The sequence below is a fragment of the Peromyscus eremicus genome, chromosome 9 (assembly GCF_949786415.1).
Source record: "Peromyscus eremicus chromosome 9, PerEre_H2_v1, whole genome shotgun sequence".
NCBI lineage: Eukaryota > Metazoa > Chordata > Mammalia > Rodentia > Cricetidae > Peromyscus > Peromyscus eremicus.
Genome location: NC_081425.1, coordinates 18,693,513 through 18,706,906, shown reverse-complemented (window position 1 = coordinate 18,706,906; position 13,394 = coordinate 18,693,513). Strand labels below are relative to the sequence as shown.

General features: G+C 32.4%; 1 protein-coding gene across 9 annotated transcripts in view; it reads right to left on the bottom strand.

Moving 5' to 3' along the window:
• Nucleotides 1–1,711: 1,711 nt before the first annotated feature.
• Rbm26 (RNA binding motif protein 26) overlaps nt 1,712–13,394 on the bottom strand; it is a 74,014-nt gene continuing 62,331 nt past the window's right edge. For 7 of the 9 annotated variants that reach the window (XM_059273222.1, XM_059273228.1, XM_059273223.1 and 4 more), the window contains 2 exons: nt 11,890–12,003; nt 9,080–10,230 (listed from right to left, as the gene is read on the bottom strand). In XM_059273222.1, the coding sequence (XP_059129205.1) occupies nt 10,141–10,230; nt 11,890–12,003 (204 nt within the window). In that variant the 3' untranslated portion in view covers nt 9,080–10,140. Of the gene's footprint in view, nt 4,753–9,079; nt 10,231–11,889; nt 12,004–13,394 lie in introns of those variants that run through there. The other 2 variants (XM_059273226.1, XM_059273227.1) reach the window with 2 other exon arrangements.

Sequence of the window (13,394 nt, the reverse complement as noted above, 5' to 3'; positions counted from 1 at the left end):
TACCATATCTTATACTAAAATATTTAATAACATCATAAAAATTATTAAAAATGTCAGTTCCAAGAAAAAGAAACTCTGGCAACTATGTTGTAAAAATAAAAAAAATCACTAATAGCGAGATTGTACTTCTGACTCCTAGGTGTGCCTATACTTTGTAAAAGAAATTGTATCTCCAGGGTAAAAACTGGTAAACATTAGTAGTTGAGAATGTCATAAAGAACCAGAATGGTAAAGATATTCTGCACCAGGGCCTCTGAATACATACTGTGGTTGTTCAGCTTGGGGTTTCTGTGGAACTAACAGTGGGAGTCAGGGTGTCTCTGACCCCTTTGCCTGCTCTCTCAGAACCCTTTTCCTACTACTGGGTTCCCTCATCCCGTCTTGATATGAGGGTCTGTGCCTAGTCTTATTATATCTTGTTATGCTATGGTTGGTTGGTATCACTGAGAGTCCTGCTCTTTTTTGAAGGGAAACGAAGGAGCAGTGGATTGGGGCGGGGAGGGGGCTGGAGGGAAGGGAAACTGCAGTTGAGATGTATTGTATGGGAGTAGAATAAAGAAAAAAGAAAAAAGCCGGGCTGTGGAGGCACACGCCTTTAATCCCAGCACTCAGGAGGCAGAGGCCAGCCTGAGCTACAGAGTGAGTTCCAGGAAAGGCGCAAAGCTACACAAAAAAACCCTGTCTCAAAAAAAGAAAAAAAAAAAAAGAAAAAAAAAAGAAAAAAGAAAAAGAAAAAAATTCTAGCTTCCCTACATCATTACATGTAATTTTTTAAAAAGACTAAAACAGAAAAAAAAATCATTCTTTTGAAGAAATACTTTTGGGTAAAGTAGAAACCGACAACATAATCTGAAAAATACCCACAGGACTGGCTATATATTTGTGTACATGTGTATGTGTGTGTGTTTACATGTATGTAGCTACAAATTTTAACAATTTCATCAAGCACCATTTTTATTAAGAAATATTACTGTTTAAAAACTAAAGTTTTATATAGATATCAAGATTTATACCCTTTAAGATAAAGATGTATTTTTAATCCCCAAACTCTGTCACAATTAACAAGACAGGTTACCATCAAGCTTTTTATACGTGATAGATGACCAGCTACAAAAAACCAAAAAAGAATATGTAATACTTGTAATGTAACAGAATTAACTATGAAAGGAACATGCTGAATGTGAGAAAAGGGCCCATAGACCAGGTGGGGAAAGGGGGTCTCTATCACCATCAGGTTACAAGGGCAACTTCTGAAAACATTTTTATGATTTTGTGAATCACAATGTAAGCATTTTATATATAATTTTATCTTCAGACTCCATAGCAGCCATTCTTAGTCATCACTGCAATATTTTGTATTTATTCAACATAGGAAGAACTTTTTGGCCACCAAATGGAACAAAGAGAAAATTCAGCAGTACAGAGGACAAGTGGTAATTAAGGTTTATGCATGAACGGGAAGAGGCACTGGGGCTAACACACTGGAATCATGGCTGACCTTAAACAACTTCATGTGAGAACAGAGAGTAAAGAGTGAAAGCAGAAACATGTGGCTATTTCTTCACTAACAGTTTCAGAAATCTCAACTGTGTATGCATGGTGGATACAAATCTTATTTATATAAATATAACTGTTGTAAGATGTAGGATAATTTTAAAACATTAACAACTGTTTTTATTAAGACTATTTTATTTTTAAAATTTCCAAAATATAAAAATAATAAACATGGATATTTAATAAACAAAACAACATAATTCAACTATAAATAATAGAAGTGTTGACAACCCACATAAACACAGTTACTATAAACATTCTGTGCATACAAGAGTAATTTTCTAGTTCAAGTTTTACCTTTTCAGTTCAAGTTTTATCGTCACTTTTAAAAATAAACAAGAAAGCTGCTACAGCTTAACCAGTTCCTTTCGCTCCACTCAAAGAGCAGGGAATTTCCCCCATGCCAACACGCATTCATGAAATGGGATAATTATGGGCACAGGTACTAACCACTGGAACAACCCAGTCTTCAAACAAGAAAAGACTCCTTTGGTGTTTTCAGATTCAACAACAGTCCATAGAAACTGAGTTAAAATAAACCACTTATTAAAGAAAATCTTGTGCCAGACAGTATGTTCTGAAGTATTATCACAGGTTTAGGATTCCGAGAATCAAAAGTAAACATGTATGAATGCTTTGCTGATACTTAACTGTATCTTAAGAACATTCACTAAGGTGCTAGAATAAAATCTTGGGGTCAAAAATGAAAATTATACATCAAGGGAATAATAACTCATTTCTTTATAACTCATCAAATATTCTGTAAATATCTGTAAGAAATACTCTGCCTTCAGTTGAGTAAAGGACAGATGAGAATTTAAAGCAGAGTAAAATTACATAATTATTTTAGGACTAGAAAAGTTTTCCATTTCAAATATGAGGAAAAAACCATGCTTGAATATATCATTTTAAAATTCTAATCAAATTAATAGCCTTCCTCTTATCAAAATAAACTATTTCTTTTGGGAGAAGCTGGGCACAAATAAGGATTCAGTCATTCTGCATCATTTCCTTAAATTATCAGGTATTCTCTAATGGGGCTGGGCTTTTACCCCGATTCAACACATACCACTTTATAATTCTGCGGCTAGTGGATTACTATAAGCGAGAATAGATTAAAGCCTAGCAAAGACTAGACAACAGATCCAATGACACTGAAAGGTTTTATAGCACCAATGACTGTTTCCTAAGACACTTGAGGGGACTGTATCACTTTAAAGTATTATCTTGTAAACAAGACCAAAAATATTTAATTGATCTGTATTTTGAGCATAAATATTTATAAATTCTATTTAAAAAAAACAACAAATATAGCATGACTAGAGCGACCAAGTGTAAAATCTAAGTATATTGAAAAATATAAAGATATATAAAAGGCTTCCTTAATGCAGTCATGCAGAGGTAAACTGCTCCATTCAATTACACAAAAATGATTCTGTACAGTTATGTACACATCACTCCACGACGAGTTTATTCAGGAACAAATTTTAAAAGAGAATCTTTGTAACCAACGTATAAGGACTTAAATGTAATTGACCAACTGATTTTCCCAACAATTTTCAAAAAATGCACTGATCTTAAGGAGACATCAACTTGACTTCTGATTCCCAAGGGCATATTCCATTTTGTTTTGCTTTGTTTTTGATTCAATAGCAAAAGGAAAAAGTAATAGCAAAATAACTTTAAGGTGACAGCATGTAGCATTCACCAATTAACCCATCAAAAGAGTTACTTGCACGTATGGTCTCTTCGGACAATGTTCTTTGGCTCTAACTTAAGCAGCTACAACATTACCACTGTAAAGACTTCTTTGAAAATAAAAAATATAAACTATTCTGGTATGAATTCCTCATGGCTATCTGAAAATTTGTTAAAACAACAACAACAACAAAAAAAAAGTGTGTGGGGGGGAGGGGGGTAAACAAAATGCCTTGTAGGCTATTAGGTAATAATTACTTAAAATACATGCTTTTTCCTTTAACCATGCATGTATAATCAATGTGGATCAAGACAGATTAATTTATAACATGACTAATGAGTTTGTTACATTTTATTATTCATGAAGACAACCACAATGCATATTCAAGAGGGAAAAAGTGTTTGTAGGGTAACAGCTTTGTATAAGAAAGTATGACTGAGTAGAACTTAAAAAAAAAAGAAAGGAAAAAAAGGCAGAATCAATATAATTTGGATTTTTCTAAGAATGGCTGTTAGATTTCTCAAATACCTCTAAGAATCTATGAATGAATTCTCAAAATAACAGTGAAAAAATAATTCTGGTGTGCTATAAAAAGGATTTTGTTAATATTTAGAATGAGAATGTTAATTGTCCACTTTCTAAGTTTAAGCTATATTGCTTATTATTAGCACATACACTTTAAAGCAGCTAAAAACTAGTCTTTAAAAAAACACGTAACACTATTTCCCCTTGCTTGTAAGATTGTCTTTGATGTCTTGATTACAAGTGATGAAAACTGTGTAAATTAGACAAATTTAGTAGATGTTCAATTTTAGAACCCATAGGTCATCATTTATTACTTGAAAAGAAATAAAATTATTTTCCTTGTTTTTGAAGAGTTAAGAGCAACAACAAAAAGTTCACTGGAGTAAGTCGCCCTGGCAATCACATGAATTAATTAATACACTCACAAAAACAGACAAATTCATTACAATATGTGAAAAGTACTTTATAGTCTTCTCAAAATTATTTTTAGTGGCTATCCTAATTCAATAAATACATCCTAAAAATAAGAAAAACTAAAGCCAAACTTATGTTTAACTTTTTAATTCATTTTCTTCATTCTAAACTGTTCAATTAATGCTCTCGTGGCTTTATAGATTTCCCAGACACAATTCTCAGTTTGGCTGCCATGTAATATATCTCATTAGGAAACTAAAAGTCCTTGTTCCTTCTTAGGGTGTTTTACAAATTAAATTGCTATAAAATAAGGAAAGAAAACATTTATGAGTAAGGTCAGAAACTTCACACATTTGATAACACCTCTGGGCCGAGATGTACTCGTACAGACTGGAAAGATAAAATGGTCATCACAGTACATGTAAACATCTGTTCAGATTGGAAAAGGGCAAACCAAATGACAGGATGGTGATATTAACAGTCGTCTCCGACAACAGGACAGGACAGGGCTTGCTCATGTGGTCACAAAGCTAAATTCAGGCAGTGATGTTCTCTCTCTGCTGGAAAAAGAGAACATTTATTAAAAAATACATAAATAACAGAAAAACCCAAAAACTGAATTACAGTATGAACTAACTCTAACTTATTAAAACATTTTAAAAGGCCTACTTGAGAAGAATCGAAATTATAAAGTTACAAATTGTATCAAAAATTACCTTTGGACTAAAATGATTTTTAACAAAACCTCTCTGCACCATACTTTCTAAAAACATTAGGTGTCAAGATCACAGCACTACAAAATAGCTGTCATTGGGGGCGGAGGGGCGTTACAAAATCTGACTGCTCAGGTGGTATTTTTACATAGAGCTGTGAGTAGGAAAAAAAAATTAAAAATCATGTACAAGCCTCAAGTCACCGTAATAAACCAAAAGCAAAAACAAATTTCTTAAAGTTTCCCAAAGATTTTCAAAATAATTAGGATACCTTATTTCTTTAAACTCCATATAATGATCATTTCTTCCTTTAATCATCCTACATGACACAAAACCCTAAACCAAGCAGCAAGTGCAACAACCAAACTGTTCAAAAGGAACACATAATGAGACAGTGCCTGGCATACCAAGAAAGACTAACTTTAGGTGGGTAAGATGAGTGGATGAAATAAAGAAATAGAGGGGAGATTTAGAAAAGATCAAATATAAAAAGTTGATACAAATAAGTAAAATTTAAAAATGTTTTCACTTAAGTAATGAACACAAAATACTAACAAACTATATCAAGTTTTTTTACTAAGCATATCTGCTTTCATTAGAAATTACTGATAATGGTAATCATGGCCAGCAATTTTTTTCCTTTCCTAGGAAAATTGGGTAGCTATTTAGAAGATTACGATTCTGTGGGGTAAGAGACAAAAAATAATACCACTCTTTTCTACAGGATCACATGCATACTGTAGAGCAAGCTCTTTGTGTTCAGGGAACTGAAAAAAGTTAAGTTCCTTATTTCTAAGAGAAGGGTTTTTCTTTTTGACTTATAAATATTTTATACTGGTGGTTTAAAATCTATGTTATTAAGTGTCCATTTTTAGTTCACAGAATTTTAGAAGAACAAGTACTCTGGGAGAAAAACCCAGAGTGAGTAATCCAAAACTTCCTTTAGGACAACTGTGTTTTCAAGGCTCACTAACTTTTTAAGGGGGATAGGGCTATAGATATTTATATAAACGCCAGAACTAAAACTACTTTTCTGTAATTAGCCTATATTCATTGTGGGGGAGGGATATATTTTGGTAAGATCTACATAGTACTTTGAGACAGCCACTGATGTTTCAACAAACCAAATAAGTAAACCTTTGATTTTTTTTTGAGCCATTATACCCAATGGTTAGTGTTGCAAGTAAAATTGGAATACAGCCCCTCTTCCCACTCCCCAGAAAAACAGTTCTGATGACAAGATACCTTCTTCAATGAGACTTAGCCATACTTGCTACAAGTAATCAGCTAAAACACTGAAGTCTTATCTTCATAGTAAACTATTGGTTTGTTACATTTGACAATATTACAATAAAACAGAACCTATGGAATAGTCTTCCACTCCTTGCAATATGTTTTCAATAAGTGTCTGGGCATCAGTTACTTATTTGTTAAAAAAAAGTTACAATTATCCAATAACATTTAAAACATTGTTTATAGATTAAAAATATGCAAAGTGACAACCATCCCTTGAAGTAATCCTAATCAATCTTTTAACCAGAAATATATAATTTTCCCTGTAGTTGCCTGCCTTGCCTTTAATCTTTTTCCCACTCCCAATTCTACTGCACAACCAGATAACCAGATGTGTACAACAAAGCAACAAACTGATCAGGAGAGCTGTAGAATTAACAAGGTTTCTACTTCTAGTGACATACTGTAGAAGAAGAAATGGAGATGGAAAAGAGGGTATAAATCTGAATTTGTTGAAAATGGTATAACAAATACTTTTATTTTAAACCAAGTTTAGAAGCAAAAAGGAAAGTTATAAATGGGAATGGGAAGAACTTGTAAATACAGAAGTTTACTTGCACTTTATAGGCTAAATTCAACTTGTGTTGGTAAATGCAAGAAGTATTATATAAATTATTATAATCAAAGCAAAGTGGTTTCCATTGATGAGAAAAAGAACATCAGGTAGGAATAAATAGTTTACAGATAAAAAATTGTTTTGGAGTCAAACACGAATGTATTATCAGGGACAGTAGAGGGATAAAAGAGACATTAGAGATCATTCAGTCCAACTCTTTTCATTTTATATATAAGGAACAAACTCTGGGTAAGGCAAGAGACCTGTCCACAGAGTTAGCTATGACAGAGCTAAGAACAAAAGATGAATCTCTTAATCCTTGTCCAGTTCTCTAAACTAGGTCACCTATGGACCAAATAAAATTTAGTAAGATGGTCTAGTTTGGTGGTTCTTAGCATTTCTAACCATGCATGCTAATAAAAATCCCAAAGAAAAATTAACCCCTAGAAATGACTACAGTATTTAATATTACACAATCTAGATGCCTTAACTGGGGAAATACCAGGACTGATTAGAGGTATCTACCTCCATCACTTGTAACCCCTATGATGAGACACATAACCCTATCATTTAATAAAATGGCCCCAGTGACTGAGGAGACTGTCCAGAGATTTTTAAAAAATTGATAAGAATTAACAAGGGAGGTAATTGTCAATCTCATTACTATAAATTTAAATATGCATCCATTCATTATTTCATCCAACAAACATCTAAGTGCTCACATGAGCCAGGTTTTTCTGTAAGCACTAGAGATAAAAAGATGAATAAGACATGGTCCCCTTCCTAGAGGAGCTTGCAATCACTAGTGGGGAAGACAAACATATAAACCAGATAAATTATATTACAACATTTAATATTTCAACAGAGATATGAACAAAGTGCTTCTTAAAAGGGTAAACATATGAACTGTCTAATGATCAAGACGTCTACTAATTCGTGCAGTATTTTGAGGTAAAGACTATCATGGTTACTATAAATACAATCTCATGGTTGATCAGAAAAAAGGAGACAGCAGCAGAGTTCTGTAATTTTCTTTTGTTGTAAAGTTGGTACTGAAATCACAATGCCTATATGTAGTACTTCTACTCACTCACTCACTTAGGACTTTAGGTAAGCCACTCCACTTCTAGCAGCTTGTTTTCTTATTAGTAAAATAAGAACTACCATCTAATTAAAAGAGGTGTCTTGGGTTTTAAATGAAAAATAAAACGTGGAGTAGACTACTAGTATTTATAAACATACTCATGAATTAAAAACCCAATAGCAACGCATCACTAAATAACATTAATAATTAAAGCCAGATTAATTCTTAAAAAGTACAACTGTGAATCTAATGAATACTGGGAATATGTAATCCTCATGCGAGTGGACCATATCAAGTCATAGTTGGTCTTCTGATTCATTCAAAGCACCAAGCCTCAAAATATTTTAAATTCTTAAGTTATTAGGCAATTTCAGGCTGGGGAAGTTGATGAGCTATTTATAAGCTTAACTGAAGTTAAGAACTGGTAATTTCAGTTACCTTTCTAGGGAAATTTACAATAAAAATTGAAGCTATAATCTAATCATAAAGCCAAAAATAGAATGGAGATTTAACTGGCCTTGGAAAGATTTACTTTCTTTATAATACCTGTTTGGTGTAAAGAGAAGAAACGTGAGCCTCTGCCAATTTGGCATCTTTCACGACTACTAAAAAGAAAAGAAAACAAACTTACCTAATGAATCAGAATAGCACATAGTAAACACACAAGAGACTACATAAAAATATACAACAGTCTAAGTAAAATTTAGAGTCATTATTTAGCAAATGGAATCTTGAGTTTGAAATTTTATATATAAATGTATACTAACTGCAAGGGAAAACATTCCTATAAAATTGTACTGCCATAAAAACATAACAACTATAACCCCAGTGTAAGGGGAAAAAACACAAAAACACCATCCAAGTTCTAGTACGGCAGAAGACTGGTACTGCTGGGACTAGGTTTTGATTGTGTTGGCCCCAAAATAGAAGAAAGTAGTTTTGTTAAAATGTGTTTAAAAAAAAATTCACTATAATCTTGAGAAGCAGAAATATTTGAAATGAATATAAAGATTTTAAAAAGATAAATATAGTAATCTCCTACCCTCATTCTATAAAGAATATATTTATTTCCTGAAAAAGGTTTGGTTAACTTTCAATTAATTATATTCATGTGCCAGAGAATTCCACTTAAAAAAAAAATCACAATATTGTTGCAAATGTGAAAGATTTTTATATAAGTATAATAAACGCACACTTAAAATATCAGACTGGAACACTTACCAAACAGTGTTTTCCTAAAGTAGTATCTATAGTACATTTCTTTATTCATACATCTTCAAATGGTCAAGTTTTCTTTTCATACATCCAAAATGTAATATGAAGTTGTCTTATTCACCAAATGTTAGCGCTACTTGAAGTCTGGTTCCAAACTAATCAGCCTGCTTTTAAATTTTAAGACATCTGTTGAAAATTTATATGATCAAACCAAACTGAAGTGGTATAAATTTTAAACATTGGATTGTACATCATTATAAAGGTACCAGTAACCATTATTATTTAGTGATTATAGCTCCTTTTGATAGTTAGGGGGAAGGTAGATCACCATCTGGAATGGTCTGTTTCATTTTCTCTTTTTTCTTTTTTTTTTCTTTTTTCTTTTCTTTTTCTTTTTCTTTTTTCTTTTTTTTTAAATCAAGGAACATTGTCATGGATTTTTTTTCATTGCTTTTTTTTTTCTTTTTTTTTCTTTTAAGAGACCATTCCACTTTATTTTTAGCATCCAGATGCATAAGAACTCACGTAAAGCAGTCATACACCATTATCATTAACACCCATGTGATAAAATACATACACAAATCCAACAAATGGCTAATACATAGTAAAGCCTAAGCATACTACTATGTAATATTATGAATACATAACTTGGAGACTTTAGGGTACTATGTCATCTATTCATTTTTGAAAACATTCATTAAGATTTTAAATGCAAATTCATTCCTTATTTGGAGTAAAACAAAATCTTCTATGTTATAACAAGTATTGGGTCATAAGTATTCAAATCTATTCATTAATTTACAAATAACCCAAAGAAGTCTGTAATGTTCAATAGAAGTATGTAATAAAAACATTGCATATGTTCTATTGTGATGTCTTTAGCAATTGTTTACTGAAATAAAATGCAAACATCAATCTTTCAAAATACAAGATCAGAAGGTAGTTTTCTTCTCTTTTATCTATTTGTGAAATCCATCTTCATCATATTTTACCAAAAATTGTTTTTACAAATATGTAAAAGTACATTAGATAATACTAATGAAACACAGGTAGAGTTCTAGCATATGCAGATCAATGATCAGTCAAATCATCTTCTCCAAGAACGAGATTCATTGTCCTCTTCTTCTTCATCATCATCTTGAAGTAATGAGTCATCCACCAAAGACTCTTCCTGAAACTTTAGGTTAAGATGTATTTAGGAATTTACCCAAAAAAAAAAAAAAAAAGAAAAAAAGAAAAAAAAGAAAGAAAAAGAAAGAAGAAAAAACAAAAAGGAAAAAAGAAAGAAAAAAAAGAAAAAAAAGTAACACTTTTAAACACTTTCTCTCTCAAGAGTTGAATACAAATGGTTATCTCTATGACTAATACATTTCAGAAAACAAAGTAAAGCAGTCCTTATCCATTCAAGCTCTACAGTATGTCTTATTGCTTACATGAAGTAAGCAATAAATATCAAATTAAGATTTTGGACATGCCACTTCTCCTACTCTAACAAATCATGCCATCTGCTGTACTTCAAAATACTGCTCAGTGCTTCTTTCAAAAAGGAATACATCCATTTTCACTGACTTACCCTAACTCTCAACACTCAAACCACCAATAACTTAGAAAAATTCTATCATAATTTCAACTTTTTTGCTATATATAATTTTTTTGAAGGAAAACACCACCTCTTTCTTTCCCCATTCCCTTCATAAAAGCTTTTCAGACTGCTTCCCAAACTTCAAAATACCTAATACCAGGAGCTCTCCTGCTTTTCTCCCCATTCAATTCAAACTCAGGGAAGGACAAAGGTATAATCTAAAATATAAAATGACAAATCATGTACATGAGTTTCAAATACACATTTATTCTTGCATTTGACTATGGATATGCATAACAGACTTGAAATGCTCTTCAAACAAAATGAAGCACCATTATGGAAATCTAACAAATGTAAAACAGAATCTTTTTGTTTCCTTACCTTGCCTTTATTTTTAACCTCTTCAATTTTTTCCTATAACTTTTTTCATGATTAAGCAAAACAGAATTGCTTACTTTAAATCTTTTTGTTTCAAGGACTTTATAAAATCACTGTCCTACCTGCCATATCTTTTAGCCCACTGAATAGCTGAGAAAAATACAATCTCCCATACTTATCCTGAAGCTAGAGTTCTGCTGAAAATGCCTCTCTCAGCTACATTCCCAGCCCTAGCACATAGTTACGGAACACTATTTTATCATTCAGGGCTCAGCTCTATTGGCAATAGACCTTTAAGATTATTCTGGACAGACACAATCATTCTTTCCTGAGGGTTCCGATAGCATGTTGTTCAGATCTTCATTCGGCACATCACTATGCCTGTTATTGTAATTAGTTTCTTCCATTTCTGCCACCACCCTCTTTCCAGATTATAAGCTCCTTGATGATAGGGACCGTGTCTTATTCATTTTTGTGCCTATCACAAAATCTACCACATAGCAGGTAGTCACTCTAATGTACTAAAGCAATATGAATTTAAAAAGAAGGCTGAAATGTTGATACAGCAATTGAGTAAAATAAATACCCTAAAATGTAACATTATTACAAGATTTCCTGTGGATACAAATCTAATGAATAATTATCTTCCTGAGGAATTGAAAACTGACATATCACATATTCTTTTTGGGTTAGCAATCAACAATTCTCATTAATCCATAAAATATATAGTTGTCTGCATTTATCTGATCTCCCCTGGCTGGAATATGGCTTAGAAATAAAAGTATTATGTTAAAATCACAGCCATAAAAAAAAAATCACCTTTTATAAATGAATTATGAATAATGATGGGAAAACAAGTGAAAAAAAATAACATACTTCCTCTTCATCAGGTTCAACTTCTTCCGTTTCCACAGCTGAAATATTAGTTATTGGTTTATTCCATGCCAGTTTTAAATCCTGCCCTTTGAAACGAGCTCCATGAATTGCAGCCTAAAACAATGAAGAATATGGAGTGAAGAACATTAACCATTTCTGAAGAACAAAATTTTTTTAACATCTCATATCTAAAGAGCTAAACTCAGCTGCTTATTCATTTGCTGTTTGGTCACTTATCCTTCAACTTACTATTATAAAAATCATACTAGTGATGGAAAATATTTTTAAAGCAAACAACACTTTCTCATAAGCAAGCACTATTTCACTCCTGGCCAAAATCTGAGTAGAAAACAATGTCTGCCAGTTTACAGTACAATGATAACTACTATCTAGACAACAATCCCAATACACATCAAGATTTTGGTTCTAGCTTCTAAATCAATGTCTATTTTAAAATCAACAGACTAAATGAATTTTACATCACTGCTAAAGTTAATGTTAATTTGTAACTGATATATAAAGAGTAACTATTAACTAGAAACCTTTAACAAAACTGATCAAAATATCTGTAAAATGATGTCTAACTAAGGCAAACCAGAAACACCTTCAGAACTGAACATCCCAGCTCTCAACTCATCTACAGAAAAGCACAGCATTTCCTAGAAAACACTTTGTAACTGCTGGGGATGACAGCTGCACCTCAACGTTCAGGTCTACACTCCTGCTATGTCAGTAGCTGGTATGGAAACACCACATTTAAAGTAACAAGAATGACCATAAATCAGTGTTAGCAACATTGTAAAGTAACACATGGTCACAAAGATTTATAGCACAGACTCAAAGTATAGAATAATATGAAGTGTAGCAACAATTACATATTCAAGGTATCTGAATATGTGTTGTATGTCCCCCCATTCAAATTTTAAATAGATACATATGAATTTTTTAGTTCCGAAAAAACTGAAAATTGAAGCTGAAATCATTACATAAAGTATATCAGATTACTATTAGGAATGACAAATGCCACACGCAAAATACCTATAAAACATTTTTTTTCTATTTAGCCAAAAAACGGAAGTAAGAAAAGCAGAAAATTATGATCGGCCATATTTACAGTAAATTCTGGGTATGGAATTGCTTTTGCTTCAGAAAAAAGTCTACTTAGTCTTGAACTCACAATCCTCCTGCTCAGCCTCCTACTCAGGAATCAATATAGTTTGTAACACTACACCTTGTACAATAAGTTACTGACAAATATTTCTTTTTTCATTTTTTTTTCTTTTTTGGTTTTTCGAGACAGAGGGTTTCTCTGTGTAGCTTTGGAGCCTGTCCTGGAACTCACTCTGTAGCCCAGGCTGGCCTTGAACTCACAGAGATCTGCCTGCTTCTGCCTCCTAAGTGCTGGGATTAAAGGCGTGCACCAGTCACCACCGCCCGGAGACAAATATTTCTAACTACCTTCATTTTATCCATCTCTATATTCAACATGCATTTCAAATTTGTCA